Here is a 21395-nt window from a genome sequence, read left to right as displayed (position 1 = left end):
AGGTCTCAGAGTAGCCAAAACAATTTTCAAAAAGAACAAAATTGGAGGAATCTCCAACTTCAGAACTTACTTTGAGGCTACAATGATCGAGACGCTGTGGTGGTGGTGCAAGGACAGACACTGAGAGCAACAGAGCAGAACTGAGAGTCCAGACATAAACCCTGACCCCACTGTCAGGGGGTTTCTATCCAAAGTGCCAGGCATTTCAGTGGGGAAAGGACAGTCTTTTCAACACATGTGCTGGGACAATTGGACACCCACACACAAAAAGATGAATTTAGGTCTTTATCTTATCCACAAAAATTGACTCAAAATGGATCACAGACCTCAATGTACAAGCAAAATTTCTGGAAGAAAATTAGAGAAAATCTTTGTGAACTTGGGTTAGGCTAAGAATTCTTACATACATTACCAAAACTATGATCCATAAAAGAAAAAATTAACAGATTAGACTTCACCAAAATTAAAAACCTTTGCATTTCAAAACACAGCATCAAGAAAGTGAAAACATTGAACTAGCCCTGACGACCTAGTGGTCAAAGTTCAGTGCACTCTGCTTCGGTGGCCTGTGTTCTGTTCCCAGGCACTGAGCCACACCGCTCATCTACCAGTAGCCATGCTGTGGCAGCAGCTCACACAGAAGAACTAGAAAGACTTACAACTAGAATATACAACCATGTACTGGGGACTTGGTGAGGAAAAAACAAAGAGAGGAAGATTGGCAACAGATGTTAGCTCAGGGCAAATCTTCCTTAGCCAAAAAAAAAAAAAAAAGAAAGAAAGAAAAGATAAGCCACAGACTGAAAGAAAATATTTGCAAAGATGTATCTGATAAAGGACTTGTATCCAGAACACATAAAAAGCTCGTATAGCTCTAAGAAGCCAAACAACCCAATTTAAAAAAATGGGTAAAATCTTTGAATAAATATTTCTCTAGAGAAGATATACACATGGCCAATAAGCACTCAAAAAGCCGCTCATCATCAATAGTCATTAGAGAAATGCAAATCAGAGCCACAAGGAGATGCCACGTGACACCCTCGGATGGTTGCTCCGGGGAGCACCAAGTGTTGGCGAGGACATGCAGAAATCAGAACCCTGGGACATGCTCATGGGACCGTAAAATGGGGCAGCCACGCTGGCAAACAGTTTGGCAGTTTCTTTGAGGGTTTCAACATAAATCTACCATACGACCCAGCAATTCCACTTAGAGGTAGGGACCTGAGAGAAGTGAACACATGTATTTACACAAAAACGTTCAAAGCAGCGCTGTTCACAGTAGCCAAAATGTGCAGACAACTCAGCTGTCCACTGCGAACGAAGGGGTCCACAGAATGCCATGTCTGGGTGTGCTGACTGCTATTGGTCAATAAAAAGGAAAGATGGACTGACACACCGCAACATGGCAAACCTCAAACACACTGCAGCTGAGAGAAGCCGAGCAAAAGGCCACCTGTGGCGGGAAACGTCCAGAAAAGGCAGATGCAGAGAAAGAAAGCGGATGCGTGGTTGCCTGGGGCGGGGGTGGGAGCCCGCTGGGAACCGGGGATCCTTCTGGGGTGAAGAAAATGTTTACAGGGACATTACCTATACATTACCTGGCTCAGAAGCCAGAGGTGTGATGTGGTGATGGCTGCCCGACTCTGTAAATTTGCTAAAAATCACTGAATCACTTAATACGGGTGAATTTTATGGTATGTAAATAGCACTGCAAAAAAATAAACCAGTTGTGACTAAATGTGTTTGATATGTGCTGCAAACCGAGGCTTCCTAATAAATGCTTGTTGAACTAAGGTGAGTTCATGCACATTAAGAATCTTGGGCATGCATTTACTAACGGGCAGTCCTGCTCCCGGAGACGGCACAGGTGACAGTGTGAGGGCCGCTGCACGCCATGGACCTTCTGCCCTGCTGCCTTGGCCAGAACGTCCCTCTCTGCACCACAACCTCCGCTCACAGGGCAGGAAGGGCTTTGGGAAGTCAGCTGTCCACCCCTCTGCATCGCAGCAGGGCTGATTAGAGACCTAACAAGCAGCCCAGACGGGTGGGACTCTGTCCTCGCTCCACTGCCTGCGGAGGACAACGAGAAACTCTCCCCTCGCCAGGCCGTGACTGGCCCCACGCTGACGGGGCAGCGCTGCAGACAGGTGCCCGTGTTCTGCATTCTGTCAGCTGCGTGACAACCACAGACACACGCATGCACACAAAGAGCACATGTGCTTGCACACGTGTTCACACACATGCAGGCGTGCTTGCACACATGAATGCATGCACATGGATGCTGCTTCCCTCCAGCTGGAGGGCTCACACGCCTGTTGTCCCTTCTGCCAAGGCTCTGGCACCAAGAACTTCTAAACAAAGTTACCACGGGGCGTCCGGGATGCCAGAGCCACATGTGGCATCTTGTCTGTGCTCTCCTGACTTCAGAACCTGACACCTGTTTATCATTCTGAAAAGTCCAGTCGTCATCTTGGAGTCACTTACTCTTGGCAACTTCCCCATCATCCTGCTGCAGCTGAACCTTCACAGAGAAGGAAGATCCCTGGGCCACATCCATCACCTCTGGACCCAAAATCACGATCCTTGTGGCTTGCGCTGGGAGAGAGCAGAGCACGGCGTCAGCGGGTGGCTGGGCCGACCGGCCACTTGCACCCCACGTGAGAGCCACGGGCGTGGACCCCACACCCCCACAGGCCCTTTCACGGTGATGAACGTGTACGCAGCTGCAAAGGCTGGCAAATCCCTGCAGGAGCCGCCTCGCCAACAAGTGACCCAGGCAGTCATGAAACCGAAGACGTGGCTTGCTCTGAGGGTCAGCTATGACTACTTAAAGGAATCCACTTCAGAACTGCCTTGATTACACCAAATAGACTGCAGACATCCACCAAATGCTGCAGAGGCGGAAGTGGTACTCAGCAGTACTCAGGTCTGCACACAGCGGAATGTTCCAGCACGTCCTCCTGCTGGTCAGGACCCAGGTCCTGCATTCCCTGCGTCTGAGTCAGGGGCTTGGTGTGTGCTGGACGAGGCGCTGAGGCTGCCTGCCAGGGAGCTGGCCTGGCCAGGGCGGGTCTCCCTGCAGGCTGGCTGGCCAGCACCTCCTGGCGGTCAGGGCTGCCCCTGCTCCACTAGGACCTGCGGGGGTGTCCTCTAGGGTCTGAGCAGCTGGACACGGCATTATCGAACAGTACGGGCTTCCCCCGAGTCCCTGACTCCCCAGAAGTGATGACCTTGGCACAGCACAACTTAGGGTTTTAAGCAAATGCTGGGAAAAGCTCAGGAGGTCAGGCCACCTGGAGCTCTACCCATGACATGCCAGCCAGGAGGAAGCACCCATGGCAGCGTGTCCAGGGCCACAGGTGCTGGTGGGACTTCTGATGACCATGGGGCTGGAGGGCACCAGCTCACACGGGCACAGCCCTGCTCTGCTCCGGGGGGGGGCCGCCCGGCACTCAGCAGGGTAAAGCCAGAGGCCACCACGGCTCAGGGAGTCGGGGGCGTGGCCTGAGCCCGTTGCGGGGAAGCGAGGCCACATCTCACGCCTCGCACCGGAGTCTTCCACACCCAGGGCTTCCGAGCGGCCCCCTCACTTGGCTGGGATGGGATCTGAATTCCTTCCCAAGGTGAAGTTACTAAGACGCCCCCGGTGGACCAAGGGCCTGGCCTAATGCCAGGGGGCTGGGAAGGACCCAGAAGCCTCTCAAGCAGGCCTCGCCTGACCCAGGCTGCGGGTGGCCGTGGCACCCCGGGGAATGTGTTGTGCACTGTGAGTACCAAGACCCTGTCCCCGAGTGCCCCCAGCCTCCTCCCTTCCCAGGACCTGCGCCCGCAGGAGGAGCCCCACTTGGCCCAGCAGGTGCCACAGATGCTGAGGGTTGTTATTAGCGCCCTGTGGCCTCTCCCCACCCAGGGGTCCTGGGGACCCACCCAAGGTACATGGCAGCTGCCTGGACCAAGCCTCTCAGGTGCACGGCCTGTCAGCAGCTGCACCCACAGACCTGGCACCAAGGTTCTTACCAGTGACCCATGTCCCTGGCCAGACTGACCCCTGGAGTGGCACCTTCATCCTGGAGCCTAATGGGAGGCCTCCCCAACGCCCAGGGGGCAATACAGGGAGGGGAGGCAGGCCCCCAGCGGAGGCCCATGCAGGCCACAGGCCACCTGTGGTCATGTCACAGTGCAAAGAGCTCAGGGTGGGGGTCAGATGGAGACCTCGTGGGGGCCCCAGACGCCCAGGACCCTGTGCTGGGAGACCCCGTGGGTGGGAGACCCCCAAGGCTGGGAAGCCTCCTTGGAAGCAGGACCACTTGGGTCCAAGGTCTGACTGGGGCGTCTGCACATCATGAGCCCTTTGAAACCACGTCAGACCATGCTTTTCCTAAAAGGGGGTGGGATCTTAGCTTCCACTTCATCCTAGCCCCCCAAAACCTCTTGGTCCAACACCTCCCAAGGTCACCTGGGAGAGAACACGGCCAGACCCAGACGTGTCCCTACCAGAGGACCTCACACGGCCAACGGGAAGGCCGGGGGACACCTACCTGCCGGGTGGCCATTGATCCACATTCCGCGGTAGACGACCCCCGAGCAGTGAGCCATGCTGCCCAGTCCACTGAAGACGTCGCTGTGCCACTGTCCCTGCAGAGAGAACCGTGTGGGCTCAGATGGGCTCGGCCACTGTGGGGGACGCGCGACGCCGGGGGCACTTCTGTCCCGCACAGCACGGCGGCCCCCAGGCTCCACGGGACCCTGGGACCAAGGCTGCTGGAAAACCATGCTGTCCTGAGGGTGACAAATTACGCTTTATTCGAAAGCAACCCAATTTGCTTCGCAAAACACACTCCCCTTTGAGTTTTTAGAAACCAGGAAGTTTGGGAACTATGGCACTTATGCAAAATGCAAACAAAACAGGGGCTCAAAAGGGCACACTTTTCAGCACAAAAGTCCTTTTAATACAAAAGACATTGCACTTGTGCAGAGAACATCACAAAAGAGGCCCACTTCTGCGCTGCGGTGTGGGCTGAGGGACGCGAGTGTTCCGAACACAGCCCGATAATGAAAAGGCCGATTAAGAACACAGTGTGAGCCCGCACAGCGCACCCGGGGACACCCGCTTGCTGCACAGCTGGCTCTGCCGCCCCAGAACAAGCCTCGTCTCCAAAGCGTGCACACGACCCGGCGGGAGAATAATGTGAAATGGCAGGAAATGCACTTTCCTGGAAAATTTCAAGATCCTGTCTTATTTGACTATGAATTACTCCTCTTGGAAGAAGGATCAGCCAAAGGCGCCTCTGGTTCCGCTCACTCTGCTGCAGGCGCTCGCTGGGCTCTGGCTCCCCTGCCCGGTGAGAGGGCCCAGGCCACCGGGCAGCTGGGGTTGGGCTGAGGTCAGGTGGCCCGGGCCTCTTCCCTGTGGAGGGCGCTGCCCGCAGGGGACCCCGGGCCCTGGGACTCACACCGCAGACTTGGGGAAGAAATGCAGGACACTAAGGGACGAGCAGCTGAGGCCAGAGCCCGATAAGCCGCAGAACAAGTGAGCCCCACATGCTCGGGTCTGGGCTCCCGGTGATGGGGCCACCAGGGGCTCTCACAGGCCCTTGGGAGAGGCCACTTGGGGCTATATGGCAGACGTGGGAATGGCCCCTGAAGGCTGCAGCCCCAAAGAGCTCAGACACACCAAAATCTGGGGAAAAAGAGCTTTCCACAGGCTGTTTAGAACACATGGGCCCTGTGCACTATGGGCTGGGGAGCCAGGTCACAATAAGAGATGACAGCACTGCTGTCGCCCAGGCCGTGTCAGCTGCTGCCTGACCACAGCTCACCCTCCAGTCCAGGGGCACAGACAACAGACAGCCCTCAGGGGCGCCTGGCAACAGCAGTAAACAACAGCTCTTGGCTTCAGGGGGGGCTGGGCTGCCAGCAGGGGTGCCAGGTGGCCAGAGGAATAGCTGCCCCAACGGGGCCCTGGCTGTCCTGGAGCCTCAGGGCAGCCTCGTCCCTCCTGTCCCAAGACCCAGAGACTGAGTCAGTCTGACGACCAGCTCGTGCCTCCTGAGGCCGCGCGCCTCCTGCGTCCCCAATGCTCAGTGTTTAGCACGGCCGACACCATGGAGAGTGTCTTGACGTCCCCTAAGATGTGGCTCATATCTGCAGGTGACAAACCAGACCAAAGTGAAGGCACGGCTCCAAGATGTCACAGCAGATGAGAGGACCCACAGCCAATCCAGTGGGCCCTGTGCTGCCGTCCTAGGCTGAGGGGTGGGGAGGGGTACTGCCCCAGAGTCACCAGCTGACCATCCCTGGTGCCAGCACAGGCCTCTGAGCAACATCTGGGTGCTTAGGGCCTGCCACCAGAAAGGGGTTACTGTGCACGCACGTGTGTCATGGGGGTGTGTGTGTCTGCACGTGTGCACGCCTCTGTGTGCGTGTGTGTGCGAGAGTGTGTGGGGACATGTGCATGGTGGGGGCAGCAGGGCTCACTGGCCACAATAGGCATGGTGACCTGGAGGGGTGGGTAGCAGAGCAGGGGAGTCCTGAGCTGAGCTGGGCTGCTGTCCCTGAGTTGGGGCAGCGACAGCCGGGAGGCGTGTGGGGCACGCTAACATGGGCACCAGAGCTTTGCCCAGCTTGAGCCCCAGTTCCTCTGTTTGCTGGGAGCCGGTGGTGATGCTCATCAGTGAGGAAGTCGCTGGAATGCTCCCCTTACTGGGAAGACCATTCCCCCCACGATGCCATCCTAGACCAGTTTCAACTCAGGAAACGGGGCTCACGGTCCATCAAATGCAAAGCACACAAGAGCCGAACTGAATCCATCACCCCAACCCACCTCCCCCGTTAGCCTAGAATGCACACCCTTCTCCAAGACATCAGGCTACGTGCCGGCAGCTGGGGGCGCAGAGTGAGCGTGGCTCAGTCCCTGGGCCCGGGCATCTACAGATGGTCTAACAGGACATGCTCAGGCCCCAAAGAAAGCTGGGCAGAGAGTTGTGACCGCAGGGAAGGGCGGCCACCTCTGGGAGCAAACACTGACATGTGGGGCTGCGCTGCTCTGGCCCCTTCCCTGTGCCCACCCCCCCAGCAGGGGTTGACCCTCGCTGTGCCCTGGGCAAGCGTGCCACCTGCCCTCGCAGCTGCAGTCCTGGTTCCTGCCCCTGTGCAGGTGTGCGGGGGTTGCCCCATCCTGGGGTGGACTTGAGGCCCCGGGCGGGGCCACGTGCCGAGGCCGCTCAGGGGCAGGTGCGAGATGCGATTCAAGATGCTGGAAATCGGCTCCGGAGCTCAGTCTGCACCACCCGCCAGCAGCCGCGGGGGCCGCACCCTGTTGTGCGCCAGCACTCGGGACCGTCTCAGCCTCCCTGTGGCGGCTCTCCACCTCGTGACTGCAAATGCTCCCGCCACATGCAAAGTCCTGAGGCACCAGATCAGCACTCCCGGCCTTTCCCTTCCCTTCCTGGTTGTGGTCACGTCCACGTCAGATCTCGTGGCAGGGATGTGGCGGGGGCAGAAGCCACATGTCCACAGGGTCGGACGGGCTCGTGATAAACTCTGGCTCCATCAGAACAAGGTGGGGGCTCGGGTACCTCAGGCTGAGAGACTGCACACAACACAGTGGCCACCAGGCCTGTCGGCCAGGTGGGGTCACACGCAGTAATGGCCGTTTCTCCTTTCTGTTCACCCTCCCCGTCCTCTCGGTCCTCTATAAAGCACCAGCGGGGGCTTCCAGAAAGAGGGCCGGGCTGTGGGGTGGGCCCGGGAAGAAGACCAGGCGGGCGGCGGAGCACCCGAGCCTCGGGGGCACAGCCTGCGGGCACAGGCTTCCGTGCCAGCCGAGGAGAAGCTGCGCAGTCAGCGAGTGTGCACACTGGCTGTAAACACGCCTGTGACATAGCTCCCAGTGTGAACACCGTCTGTGGCTTGCGCAGCCGCTGTCCAGAGCCCACAGCCCCCAGCATTCAGCTCGGTTGGTGATGACGGGCCCCCGAAAATCGCGCTCCCAGAATCTGAGTCCACACCACAGCTCCAGGCGAGCCGGATGTTCTCCGCTTTAGTGCAGAACTTAACCAGGACGAACACGTTCCAGTGAGCAATGCAACTAACCCGACAGTGTAGAATCCTTCCCAGTTAATGCTCTGAATCACACATCCGGACATGCCACCCTTTTGCAGGTAGCTGACACGCACCCAAAGTGTGAACAAACATATATTAATGTGCTGGCACCCGGGGGCGTCAGGGGGCTCCTCACCACAGAGACCGAGGACACAGCTGACACCAACCCCCAGGGCCCATACACCTGCTGTCGGTGCCTTCCACCGCTCTCCCTCCTCCTCCCTGCCAGGCAAGGACCTGTGCTTGGCAGGCACGACTCGGGAAGGAGGCGATGAAGACGGGGCCAGCGCGGGAAGGGTCACGCCACAAATACAGCAAGACTAAGGGGAACGGGGGGGGTCCAGCCTCAGGATGTGGTCCTGCAGAACGACAGTCAGGCGCACCTTGTCACCCTGCGGTTGCTGGAGCAACCCCAGGACCCTGAGGGGAGCGCTGTGGGCGGGCAGCACAGCCCGGCCTCTCTATCCCGGCCGGGCTCAGGGACGTGGCCGAGCACACGCAGCTCCCAGATTGGGACCCATGCACTCATGGCTTCTTCGACGACACTTCGGTTCCCTGGGCGCAGGCGCCAGGTGGCAGGACAAGGGCACCGGGCTCCTTCAGTGGTTTCCGCACGACAAACAAGTTTGAATAAATTGTGAGAATTAAGCACTTGACTCTCCTCTCACTTCAGGAAGCACTTTCCAGTTAATTGACACTATTTTTCCTTCATTGGAATTGTTTCTGCAGCTGTGGTGCCCTGCTCGCGTTCTCGGGGGCTCCCAGGCACACATGGAACCTCCACCCCGGCCAGAACCCCTCTCCCCTGGGCCCGGCTCGCCCAGCGTCTGCCCGGACAATATCCACAGTCTGGAGGAGGTAGCGCTCCCCGCCATTGCCAAACCTCAGACCTGAAGGTGGCGAGGACTTCCTCTGAGGTCATGGGCTCCAAGACCAGGTGGGGGGGTCTGGGGTCAGGTCACAGGTGAGGACATGGTCCAGGGTCACCTGCCTGGGCCCTGAGACTGTCCAGGGGGCCGAGGTCTCCAGCTTGCAAGGGAGCCTGCCGGGGCAGCCGTGGCCACCCGTGCCAGTGTGCTGGTGGCGTCGGTGGGGCGCTGTACCCATCAGTCTTTTCATATGTAAGTTCCCTCGCTTCCGAGTTAACGGCAGTGTCCACGGCATGTCGTTTGACCTCTTTGACCCAGGCCATACACTCCTTGGATTTCACAGTGTGAACTGTGATGAGTTTTGCGGATGCAAATACACACTGCCCTCATGCGTCCGGTTCTAACACCCAAACCTCACAGGGAACATGGGGCTGCGGCAGCCCAGACGCCTCCTCCCATGTATGCTCGAACCAGCTCAGATGCCTCTCATGGTCTTTCTGTGTTCACTGCAGGCTGGAGTCACTGCCCACATTCCTGGACTGTGACCTTCTGGCCTGAGGATGGTGGCACAGGGACAGAAGGTTGCTGGCACTCCCGCCGACACACAGGTGAGGGGGGGTGCTGGGAGCTGCCGGCAGGTGAAGACGTGCATAAGGCCAGCCACCTGCTTTGTGCAGCAAGCAGGTGTGCCAACCAGCAGGCCTCCCTCTGGGAAAGCCAACAAGAGAAACACAGCCAAGGCACACGGAGCAGCGCCCAGGGACGGCCCGGAAACTGGCAGCTGCTGGTGGGACCACACCGCAGCCACACAGGGAGGGAATGCTCTGATGTGCAAACACACGCTGTGGCTCCCTAATGGCTCGGGCCGGCTTCCCTTCCACCAGGTGTGCTGCTCGCTTCCACAGCACACGTGGTTCCCAGGCTCCATCGAGGACTCCCTGAATGATGCCACTCTCTGGGGGCGGGTGTCACTGAGCTGTGGCCACGTCCTCGGGAGAAGCCGGTGAGCTCACTGGCACTGAGTCCAGCAGAACTCAAGCCAGGAACATGGGGAGCGATTCCCATGGACACAGGAGGGCAGCAGAGGCGGGAGACGCTCTTGGGCCCTGAGAGGAACCGGTCACGACCACTGGCCACCAAGCCTGGCTGTGCAGTTTCCATCACTAGAGAAGGGGAAACTCTTTTGGCTTCGGGATATGTTGTTTTTATTGTCTGACGGAAGATGCTACCACATACTTATTTCCAGGAATAAATTTTTTCTAGGACCAATTCTTTAAAGGTTCAGAATAAAGCTCTGCGTCAAGGAACACGGGGGACAAGGGGGCAGAGACGGTTTGCAAAAGGTGCACCTGCTGCTGGGGGAGAATCCACTGCTGACCGGACACCGGACACGGAGGGGATCCTCTGGAGGCCCCGAGCCTCGTAACTGCCAACTCTCCTGGAGCTTCTCCTCCTGGTCGGCACAGTCTTGTGGGAGCGGGGCTGGGCCGATGTGAGGGGCGGCTGGGGGCCCTCTGACGTGAGAACACCCTCAGAGACTGTTTTCTAGTCTTTCCAGAAAAAATAAAATTACCTCAAAAATAAATAAAAAGCAGATGGCTGGCAGGTCTGCGGTGATGGGGTGCCCAGGGCCACCTTCTGGAGGCGACGGGGCGAAGAGGGTGGGGATCTGAGGACGCGCCGTGGCCTGGCCTCGGGGGGAGGAGATCACAGGAAGAGGAATCGCGCCAAACCTACCTGCACCAGGACGTTTCACAGGTCCTGGCCATGACACCATGCTGTCACAGAAGAAAGGGAGTGGCTGTCAGTGCTGGCGGCCCCACCAGGGAAATGCCGAACAGAAGGGAGCACGAGGAGCCCCCGCAGCAGCGGTCCGGCACAGGAGCGGAGCCCAGGCCGCTCTCTCTGCGCTGCCTGTGTGGCTGGTGGGGGATGAGGGTTGCCGCTTAACTATTTTTATTGTTATGAGGCTAACACCCATTAGGACGGCTCTTTTTTCAAAACAAACAGAAAATAGCGGCCGGCCTGGTGGCATAGTGGTTAAGTTTGTGCACTCTGCTTTGGTGGCCCGGGGTTCGCTGGTTCAGATCCTGGGCGCAGGCCTACGTATGGTAGCTCATCAAGCCATGCTGTGGTGGCGTCCCACACACAAAATAGAGGAATACTGGCAGAGATGTTAACACACGGCCAATCTTCCTCACCAAACAAACAAACAAAATAACAAGTGCTGGCGAGGAGATGGAAATCAAGACCCTGGTGTGCTCTGGTGGGAATGTAAACGGGGCAGCCGCTGTGGAACACAGTGTGGCGGTTCCTCAAAAATTAAGAATAGAATTACCATGTGACCCAGCAATTCCACTTCTGGGTACAGATCGAGAATTAAAGCAGGGTCTCGAAGAGACATGTGCACCCACGTTCACAGCAGCATCGTTCACAGCAGCTAAGACGTGGAAGCGACACAAGTCCATAGCAGGACAAATGGACAAGTGAAATGTGGCCCGTCCACACGAGGCACTGCTGCTCAGTGCTCAACAGGAAGGGAATTCTGACGCCTGCTGCAACGTGGACGGACCTTGAGGACACTGCACTGAGCGAAATAAGCCAGTGACACAAGGACAAACACTTGTGGTTCTACTCACAGGAGGCCCCTGGAGGAGTCAAATCCACAGAGACAGAAAGGAGGACGGAGGGGGCCAGGGGCGGGGGGGGGGGGGGGGGGGGGGGGGGAGCGAGTGTTCGATGGGGACAGAGTTTCAGTCGGGGAAGATGAGAAAGTTCTGGATGTGGACGGTGGTGAAGGTTGCCCAACAATGGGAATGTGCTCAATGCCATTGAACCGTACACTTAATGATCAAAAAGGTAAATTTTAGGTTATGTGTATTTTACAATAACTTTGTTTTTATAAGAGGACTAAATATTCGCTTCCTGAAAGCACAGGGAAGAGCACCTCCCAGGGGCCGGGCCTTGGGTGTGGCGCCCCACTCCTCCTGGGGGCTCCTGTTTCCCAGGTGATCCTTCTCGCCAGGGGTTGGGTGGAGGAGGTGTCCCCGCACGCGGAGAGGCCGGTGCTGAGTGGCAGCAGCAGAAGGCGGTACTCGCCCTGCGTCCACACCGAGCCTGGGGAGCCCCTCCGCCTGCTGTTGGCCAGGCCGGGCGACAGGCTGCGAATCGTTTTTCTTGCGTAAACGGCTGTGTGAGCGTCTCCAGCTGCTGTGAAGCGTGGGGTCTGCAGCAGCGAGCGTGCGCTGTCTGAGGTCGTCCCGTGGGCACAGTCCTGACCCCAAGACGACCCTCCAACCCCAAGGCTGCTCCCTCCGCATGCCGGGCCAGCTGGCCACACAGCCTGGAACAGCCTCACCACCGCTCCCCTGGGCGCAGCTCTCTCTGTCACCGTGTCCACACCCGCCTAGAAGTCGTTTGTGAAAGGCGGCTGGAGGGACCGAGGAATTCAGTAATTGACCCGGCGCCGACCCTCCCTCCCAGACCTGTGCGCCAAGCTTGGGTCTTCTGGTCACCGTCTGCGAGCAGGTGAGAGCGGCTGCTCCAGTCCAGCCGTCGCTTGCTGACCAGGCCCGAGTGCCCGCGACAGGGGCCTGGGGCTGCCCACACAGGACACTCCACGGGCAGTATTCCAGCTGGGCCATCAACACAACGGAGGGGCAGTGTGTGCAGGCAGCGTTCAGGGCCCCTGGGGGTCCACAGCCCGGAAGGAGACCAGTTGAGGTGGTCCGAAGTCCTCGGAGCACAAGAGGCTCGAGAGGTTGGGGCATCGCCGAGCGACACGGGCTGAAGGTGGACGGTGTTTGAACCCTGGGGAGGCGTGATTGGGAGACCAGGCCTCCGCAACAGGAGGGACACCTGCCCATCTGAGGCACCTGGGGTGGACGAAACCACTGCCTCCCTCGCGGGCCGTGGGGTTCCCAGCGTCTGTAGGTTGGGCCAGCGTGGCTGTGGCCCCGAGGGGGCGATTGGCCAGGCTTTCGGAGGAGGCAGGCTGGCTGCAGGAACTGCAGCCTGGGGCATTTCTCCAGCTGCCAATCAGTGACTCCGAGCGCAGCATCCCAGCTCCTGAGCAGCAGAAGCCCCCGTGCGGCCGGCAGGTGGCTCTGTGTGGGCCGGGCTGCCCCCTGGTGGAGTGCGGCGGGTGGGCGGCGGGCCTGAGTCGGCCTGGCACGTGGAGTGCCGTCCCCAGTCCCGTCCCTTCTGGGCTGAGCCACAATTTGCAGGGGAGGCCCGAGTGGGGCCCAGCAGTGCCCAGGCCACCGATGGGCACTGACCCAGTCACTGGGCAGCCACGGCCCCGCCACGAGGCCCTGGAGGCGGCCAGGGGGCCGAGGGACAGGACAGCCTCTGGGTGGGGCCGTGCGGGGGCAGAGCCTGTCCCGTTCTCTGGAAGAACGTGAAGCTCCCTCCGCCAGCCCTGCCCACCGGCACTCCCACGCTGACCGAGAATCCCATGGGCCCAAGGTCAGAACCGGGTTCAGGCTGCTTGGCTGCTCCTGGGTTGGGAGGCCTCCCCAGTGCCTCGGTTTCCTCGTCTATAAAATGGCCAAAGGGCACTTCCCTCAGGAGCCTTGAGAGACCCAGCAAGGCAACACGTGAAGAGCTGAGGCTGGTGCTGGCACCCAGGACTCGAGCCCAGCACCGCAGGGAGCGGTCCTCGTGTGTGACCAGAAGCTGCCTCCTTGAGTGCGTCCTGGACACCATGGGCCGCTCCAACATGGCGGGGTGGGTGCGGGAGGAGGAAGCCTTGCTCTCCTCCCCTGATGCTCCCGAGGGTTGAGGAGAATGAGCGGTGGTGCTGTGGCTGCCCCCAGAGGCTGGTCCCACTGGGGTGGGTGATGTGCCCTCGGGGAGAGATGCAGCTTCTGCTGGCTCACAGCAGCATTTGCAAATGGGCTCAGCAAGGCGGGCGCAATGGGCACGCAGACCGAGGACACTGCCAGTGGCCAACAGCCTTGACCGGGGCTGTAGCCCCAGGAGGGGCCTGGCCACGGGGTCACCCAAGAAGAGCTGGGTCTCACCAGCAGGGAAGGCGACCGTGCCGGCTTCCTGCGCCCCAGGCCCCATGTCCAAGCACAGCTGTCAGGGCTTCGCAGGCCAGGCGAGACTCCCTGCCCACTACGCTCCACCACCCCCTCGAGCCGCTCCAGGTCAACAAGGGCCCCGCGCCAGTCACCACTTCCTCACCTCTCAGCCCCAAAGCCACGCTTCTCCGCCCGGGGTTGTGCTGCTGAGCGGCACCCTGAGAGGTTTCTCTCTGCGGCTGGGGCGCACTGCAGAGGATGCAGTGGGGCCCTGTGGGGATGGGCCTCCCCTGGGACAGGTGTGTCCACTCCTAACTCATAAGGTTCAGGTGGCAGAGGACCCACTGATGCTGTCTCTGCACCCAGGCTGGCTTCCTGCAGACCAGCCGCGGCTGCTGGCACCTGGGAACCTCCTGTGCCCAGCGCGGCCCCGACACGCTGTGTCTCTGCGGGGTCTGACTGGGAGGGCTGGGCTCGTCCTGTCCCTGGGTCCACTCTTTCCAAGTCTTCGCTCTAACTTGCATGTGAGAAACCTGGTGGGTATGTGAATTCAACCGACTTCGTAATTCCACAACCCACACAGTTACATCTTGCTTCAGTCCTGTGCACGTAAGAAATGAGGGGTCCTTTGGGGGCCGCCGTGGGGTCTCTGCTTCTCTGGCTGTGACGTGAGCAGAGAGTTCAGAGACCTGAGCTTGTCGTTTTCTCGCGTAAGTGCTCCAGGACATTCAGGAGACCAGCCCACCACTGTCCCTGTGGTTGTCACTCCCGTCCCAACAGCCACGTGCAGCAAGGCCCTTGACTCAGTCGGCACATCACAACCAACCACGGCGGCAGCCCTGTCACTCAGGAGGCCACTGGTATTATGGAGTCACGTTTCCAAGGAGCTCAGCCCCCAGCCAGGCCCAGGGACACACCAAGCCCATCCCCGAGTGCCATCAGTGGGGGAGTCTCCTGGGCCACTTCTGTATTTGCTCTTTTCATGATTCTGCTTTTACACTTTGTAGTGTTCACCACCCTTCACTAGTTAACAATCTTCACATTAGTCATTAGGGTTGCTCCTGTCTCCTGACTGGATGCTGGTACAGGCACCACCATCCATCCATCTGACGCTCGTGCCAAAACCCAGGAGTCATCGTCGCCTCCTGCCTTCACCTTGACGACATCCAATCTGTTAACAAGTCTGGAAGTCCGGCATCTTTACCTCCAAACCACCCTGAATTTGCCCTCTGCACCCCGTGCGGGCTGCCATCACCTCTGCTGACGACTGCAGACCCTCCCAACATGGGCCTGGGGACCGTTCAAACACAGAGATCGGACCACCGTTCCTGCCAGCGCTTCCGAGAGCTTAGAGTGAGGCTCTGACCCGCCGGCCGTGGCTCCAGGGCCTGGAATGGGGCCCCGCCTTCCCCTCCATACCCTGCTCCAGCCAGTGGGCAGTTCCCCGGCTGGGCATACAGGCCAGCGTCCAGTAAAAAAAGGAATGATGGATTCTGGGAGCCTGAAAAGGTCTCCCCGTCTGCCTGGATCTCTCCCACCCGCCGTGTAGCACCTGAAGGCCCACCATCAAGCCCCCGACATGTAACACCTGCCATGACGACTCGGGGACGGGCACGGAGCCTGGCTCGTGTGGAGAGGAGGGGCTCCCGGGGGCACCTGGGCGCAAGGGCGTTTCTCATCAAAAATGCTCCACCGGTCGGTGTGGCATCCCCCGAGGAGCGGGAGGCATCGCCTCGTTCCTGCGGTGGCATGAGGGTCCTGAGGACCTTGCAGGGACCAGACAGCACGAAGTGGTACTGGCCAGGGCCCTTGACCTCTTCACGCTTCAGTTTTCTCATCAGTGAAATGCGAGCAGTCGCCATCCCAACCTCACAGGTCATGAAGAGCAGCCCCTGAGCTGCCCCCTGAGATCACCCGGGGCAGAGCAAGCGCCCCAGAGGCCCCGCGAGTCTGGGTCCCGCAGGTCCCTGGTACCTCGTAGGTGGAGCCGTCGGCCTGGCAGAGCACCCCGTGCCCCTGACGCTGGTCCCGGACCCAGTCACCGTCATATTTGTCACCGTTCCTGAGGGACAAACACAGAGGCTGCTCTCAGGTCGGGGGAGACCAGGTGGCGGCGCTGACTCAGACCGGCTCCTCCGACTGGGGCTCAGCACGCGCCACCGGGGCCGAGGCAAAAATAGGCCCTGAGCAGATGGCCGCGGAGAGGCAGGAGGGCTTGGCGCTTGGCAGGGGGCGATGACAGGAGCCCGGTCCTGACGCCGACAGCCGCCAGGCCCCGCTCGCCAGGCCCCCAGGGGTGCAGGATTTGACAACAGAGAAAAAGGGGAAGCGGGCCTGCAAATTTGAACGGCAGGATTTAGCAGAGAAACGGCCCCAGGGGCCAAGACAGGCTTGGGTGCTCAGCAGCACGCCCAGGGAGAAGGCCTTTGTGCGCCGACAAGCCCGCCAGCGCCACCTGCCCGAGGTATTCACTAGGGGACCGACGTCTTTTCCACCAAGCACACAAATAACCAACTTCAGCAACTAAGCCAGAAAGTACAGAATCACACCCAAAACACACCCTACTGTGCCGACCAGGCATCGGAGGATGAGAGGCGGGTGTGGGCTGGTGAGGAGCAGACATGGTGCAGCCGTGGGGCTGGTGTGGGGCGGGCGAGGGAGGCACACTCACTGACACTCACAGAAAGACCATCTGCCCCCGGCCATGCCGCTTGTTGCTGTGGAAGGCCCCACGGTACACGTGTCCATCCTGGTCCACCAGGCACCCATGTCCTAGGGAAGGAGCGAGAGCCGAGTGTCACCTCGTGTCCCCATTGCACAGACCCTCCTCCCGTGAAGGGGTTTGCGGGCCCTCCCAGGAGGAGGAGGGTGGTGACTTTGGGAGAAGGCTGGGGTCGGTGCCCCGCAGGAGACAAGCGGCCCTTCAAGGCTGGCTCCAGGGGGTCCCTCGGCACCGTCCAGCGCTGCCCAGAATAGGAATGACAAATTTGATTTGGGACAGTGCCAGCTGCCAGCACACCAGTGGAAGTGGCTCCAGGGTTCAGCTGTCAAAGGTCCTGAGTGATGGTGGGAGGGGGCCATTTAAGGGGCCCCTTAGACCCTAACATTCGAGACTGTGCAGCCGGGACAGCGATGCTGTGCAGTCAAACTGTTTGCAGGTGCATGAGTTCACAGCGAGAATGGCCGTGCTGGGCCTCGAATGATCTACCCAAAGGGCCAGAGGACACACTCGTGAGGCTGAGGCTTCATTAAACTCTGTGGTATTTTCAGGTTTTGGACAATTCGGAAGAGTGAGTGTATTTCTGCTTCCTGTGTGAGCAGACCCCAGAAGCACAAAGGAAAGATGCGTCCGCCATCGGATGTGTGGTGACTGGTCTGCTCGCTTCCTGGCAGTGGCTGGTCTCCCAGGAGCAGTGAGCATCTGGTCTCCGGGCCAAGGTGACGGCTCGCCTGCTCCTCCCCCCCGGCCCACCCCACCCTTCCCCCCAGGAATGTGGCCTCCTGACTCGCTTTGTCCAGCAGAATGTGGAAGAAGTGACCAAGCAGAGGCCTCAAGAGGACCTATAGCTTCTCGCCCCCCGGAAGCCCCCAGGCCGAGGGTGAGCACCCTGGGGACCGCCAGCCCTGGTTGAGGCGCCATGATGGCAACCATATTGGTGACCCTATGAGAGGCCAGAAGACCAGCCCAGCCAAGCCCAGGCCAGGCTGCTGACCCCCAGGATCATGAGCAAATTACAAAATGGCGGTTGTTTGGAGCCGCTAGGTTTCGGGGGGCTTGTTATGCAGCAGAGGCTCACTGATGCACGACCCATGTCACAGGCCCAGCCCCGCATGCAGTGAACTGCACCAGATTCTCCCCTCCTTTCCCCCCTCCAGAGTCAGATGGGCTGGGGCAGTGGTTCCCGGACCTGAGTGGGCATCAGGCTCCCTGGTCAAGTGCAGATCCCTGAGCCCATCCAGACTCCCTGAATCGGAGCCTCGGGGAGGGGTGCTAGTCTCCAGGTTCCCCACGCAGCGCCCCGCATGCAGCCCACACTCAGCGACTTCTTGTGGAAACCACACCTTCTCTCATGCCATGGGAGAGCTCCCCTTCGTAACGCCCGCCGGCCTTGTATGTCATGATGCCGCGTCCTTGAGGCTCTCCCAAGACAAACTGGCCAGAATAGGTGTTCCCTGGTGCACATGCGGGGGGGTGGAGAAACGGCATTCAGGGTTAGAGCCGTTTCCCGAACCCCTGCGGGATCACAGTTAGTCCCTGCCCATCCCCTGACCGGTGGTGGCAGCTGGTGCCTTTTCAGATGAGGGTGTCCCTCTCTCTTATTGTTACTTTGGTTAATGGGAAAACACGCCTAGGTGGCTCTGGGCCTGGCCTCCTGCAGACTCCAGGGGTGTGCAAGTCCCTCCCGCACAGCCGTGTGGTGCAGCCTCCAGCCGACGGCAGCCGCCTCTGTGGGCATCGATGTGCCTGAGGGCAAAGGTCCCTCTGGGTCAGAGTCTGGGGTGAGCCTTCTCTCTACTGAGAACCAACGACCACGCTTGCCCATGAGCGTCTGGGGTTCTGGAGACAGCCCCTGGCTGACCTGTGGGCAGCACCACTGTCCCCCTGCCCTGGCTAGCATGCTGCGGTTACCAGATACCTCAGGGAAACCGGGGGTCCCCAGTTTACAGATAGAAGCGCCTTTTGCATCCAGAAGGAGGGACCAGCTTACACCAGGGACAGTTTACGGGAAAGAAAGTACACCTGTCATCCGTCTCCAGAGCTAACCTGACGAGGCCCAGTGCCGGCAGCCTTCTCCCATGATCTCCCCGTCCACAAACTGGCCTTCGTAATAACTTCCATCTTTAAACACCAGCTTCCCATGACCTGGTAAAGGAAATCATGACGTGGAGTCAGATCCTGGTCGGGAGTGATCACCAACGCCTGCATGTGGCTGGGCTCATTTCTCAGAGAGAATAGCTGGGCTTCAAGGCTCTCAGGTCTTTGTGTTTGGCTCCATCTCTCGTCCAACGTGCTCTCTGCAAACTCACCCGTGAGCACACTTATCAATAAAAACGTTCTTGAAACATGACTGAGCGCCCTGCTGTCTCAGCCAGAGGAACTGCAGAACTATCAAAAGTGCAGAGAAGACCCCATCTCCCCAACCTGCTCAGAGGGACACTACGGTCACCTCACCTCCCTCAGCACAGGGGCAGATGGAGAGAGTCTGTGGACACAGGATGACACTGAAGAATACATTTCACAAAGGAGGAGCCACTCTGTCCAGGCCAGGCTCTGACAAAAGTCTCAGAAAGCAGCCTTCATACTTGGGCTGGAGGCGCAGAATCAGAGATCTCAGCATAAAACTGAGAAAGGTTTGTGTGGCAAAAACACTGTCAGTCAAAAGGTTAAAAATATACAAAATAATGGCAGCCAACAGATACAAAAAGAGCTCATATGAGAAAATACCCAAAGGCCAATCCTCCAGCAGAAATGAGGATATGAGCAGGCAGAGGTAAAACCATGTGAGCATGAACTTTGGAAAGTTTGGACCTGCCCCTGGGGACCCTGGGCGACAAGCACTTGATAGGTCTCTCCTCTGCTGCTTAGGTTTTCTACAAAAGTAGGGAGTCTCTTTATCATCAGAAATAAACCACTGAGGCAGTTTCCACTTTGGCAAAGAGGAACTAAAACCCCAGGGAGGATGCCAAGTTGCAGCTTCCCTGCCCACAGTGCCCCAAGGCCGGTGAGAAGGCAGCAAGCCGAGGGCCCTCCAGGACACCAGGGTAGCTTGTCCAGAGAGCTCCAGTGATGCAGGAAGTGGCTTTTCATTGGCACGAATAGCATGAGGGCCCAGTGCCACTAGCACCAGGGCCACCAGCCTGCCCGAGCTCCCTGAGGAGATGGGCTGTCAGCCACGAGGCAGCGGCTGCGGGAGGAGGCCACAGACGTCTCTTACCATGTTTCTTCCCTCCTTTCCACTCTCCTTCATATTGAAAGAAAGAGTTTGGGTAGATGTAGACACCGTAACCTGAGTATGAAAAAGAAGATGCACAGGTGAGCGTGTCACACAGGAGACCTGGCTGACAAGCACCAAGCACTCAGGAGGGGCACTGAGGGAGAGCAGGCAGCTCCCAGGGCCTCTCATGGTGTCTGGGTGCCTCATGTCCAGTGAACTCCCCAACACTGCTGCCCAAAGGTTCAGTCTGGGGGTCACGACTTTTCCTCTTTACTGTCCATCAATCTGCTTGTTCATTTGTTTATGCAACAAACACCATGAGCACTGATTCAGTGCAGAGAGGCAGGCCCTGTGGGAGGTGGGCTAGGAAGAGTGAATGCAGGGTCCTTGGGAGGTGGCAGGGTAGGAGGGGAGGTGGGAGGGTCAGCAGCCTTCCTGGAGAGGGGACATTTGCAGTGAGCCAAATTAGTCACGGTGGGGGTGGGGAAGCCGGCCCTGCCATTTCTCTGCAGGGACCCTCCAGCGGCCTCCTGTCCCTTCACGACAAAAATCTACACTTGCATTCAAGGAGAGCCTGCCCAGCTTCATCTCCTGCCCCTCAGCTGCTAGGCGCATCATCCCCCGCTCGCGATTCCAGCAGTTCTTGGAATGGGCAGGGTCTCCTCCCTCACCAGCCCCGCTGTTTTCAAGGCACAACTTGAGAGGAGCGGTTCTAGGGAAGTGTGGGGGTTACCAGACAGACCCCTGTATCTGCCATAAATCAGGGTTAGGTTCTACCTGCAGATACCGCGTGGACTGAGTTCCCCGCGGTTCTATTTCTTTGATTCTATGAACAGCTCCTATCAAACCTCCTTCCGAACCACGCGCCCAGGACGTCGGGAGGCGTGGTCCTGCGCCCGCCCTGATACCTACGGCCGGGATCGGGTCTTATATAACTGGCTGTGTCTCCAGGCCGGGCTGGTTCTTCTAGTTTGGGCCCAGGACCCCTGCCCACCTCGCAGGGCACCAGGACACACAGAGGCACGCCCCTCCCAGGATCGGGGGCGACGAGGGCTCCAGGGGTGCCGCCTGGGGCTCGGGGAGGCGCGCGTGGGAGCCCCGCTGGGATCAGGGGTGCGGGTTCTGGCCCCGGCTCCGGGAATTGGAATTCCTAACGTGAAGATGCGGGGCCGAGGGCGCGCAGCTATCGCCAAAACCCTGCATGCCTCCCTCCCACCCCGACGGAGGCCTTCCCGTGGCCCGGCCCGGGGCTGCAGCCGTTACCGTCCCGCGGCGGCCGGCCCGGGGGGACCCGGCGCGGCTGGCGGGAGCTCGGGCTCCTCTCGCTGGCGGCTGCCATCTTGCCGCTAGAGGTTTCTCTTGGCAACCAGCAAAGTCCTCCTCCATTGGCTCCATTGGCAGCGAGGGGGCGTGGCCGCGGGCCCAGGCCCTGGGCGATGACAATCTCTGGAGCGGAACTA

General features: G+C 59.2%; 1 protein-coding gene across 3 annotated transcripts in view; it reads right to left on the bottom strand.

Annotated features, from left to right (window-relative positions):
• The window catches only part of MORN1 (MORN repeat containing 1), a 63099-nt gene extending 41825 nt beyond the window's left edge, over positions 1-21274 (bottom strand). For all 3 annotated transcript variants that reach the window (XM_046663233.1, XM_046663232.1, XM_046663235.1), the window contains exons 1-8: positions 21199-21274; positions 19936-20007; positions 18765-18863; positions 18062-18172; positions 16681-16771; positions 15974-16061; positions 4539-4635; positions 2485-2595 (exon numbers count right to left, since the gene is read on the bottom strand). In XM_046663233.1, the coding sequence (XP_046519189.1) occupies positions 2485-2595; positions 4539-4635; positions 15974-16061; positions 16681-16771; positions 18062-18172; positions 18765-18863; positions 19936-20007; positions 21199-21274 (745 nt within the window). The remainder of the gene's footprint in view (positions 1-2484; positions 2596-4538; positions 4636-15973; positions 16062-16680; positions 16772-18061; positions 18173-18764; positions 18864-19935; positions 20008-21198) is intronic.
• Positions 21275-21395: the final 121 nt, after the last annotated feature.

The sequence above is a fragment of the Equus quagga genome, chromosome 5 (genome assembly GCF_021613505.1).
Source record: "Equus quagga isolate Etosha38 chromosome 5, UCLA_HA_Equagga_1.0, whole genome shotgun sequence".
Taxonomy (NCBI): Eukaryota; Metazoa; Chordata; class Mammalia; order Perissodactyla; family Equidae; genus Equus; species Equus quagga.
Note: the sequence above shows the minus strand (reverse complement) of the source record. Positions and strands in the feature narration are given on the sequence as shown.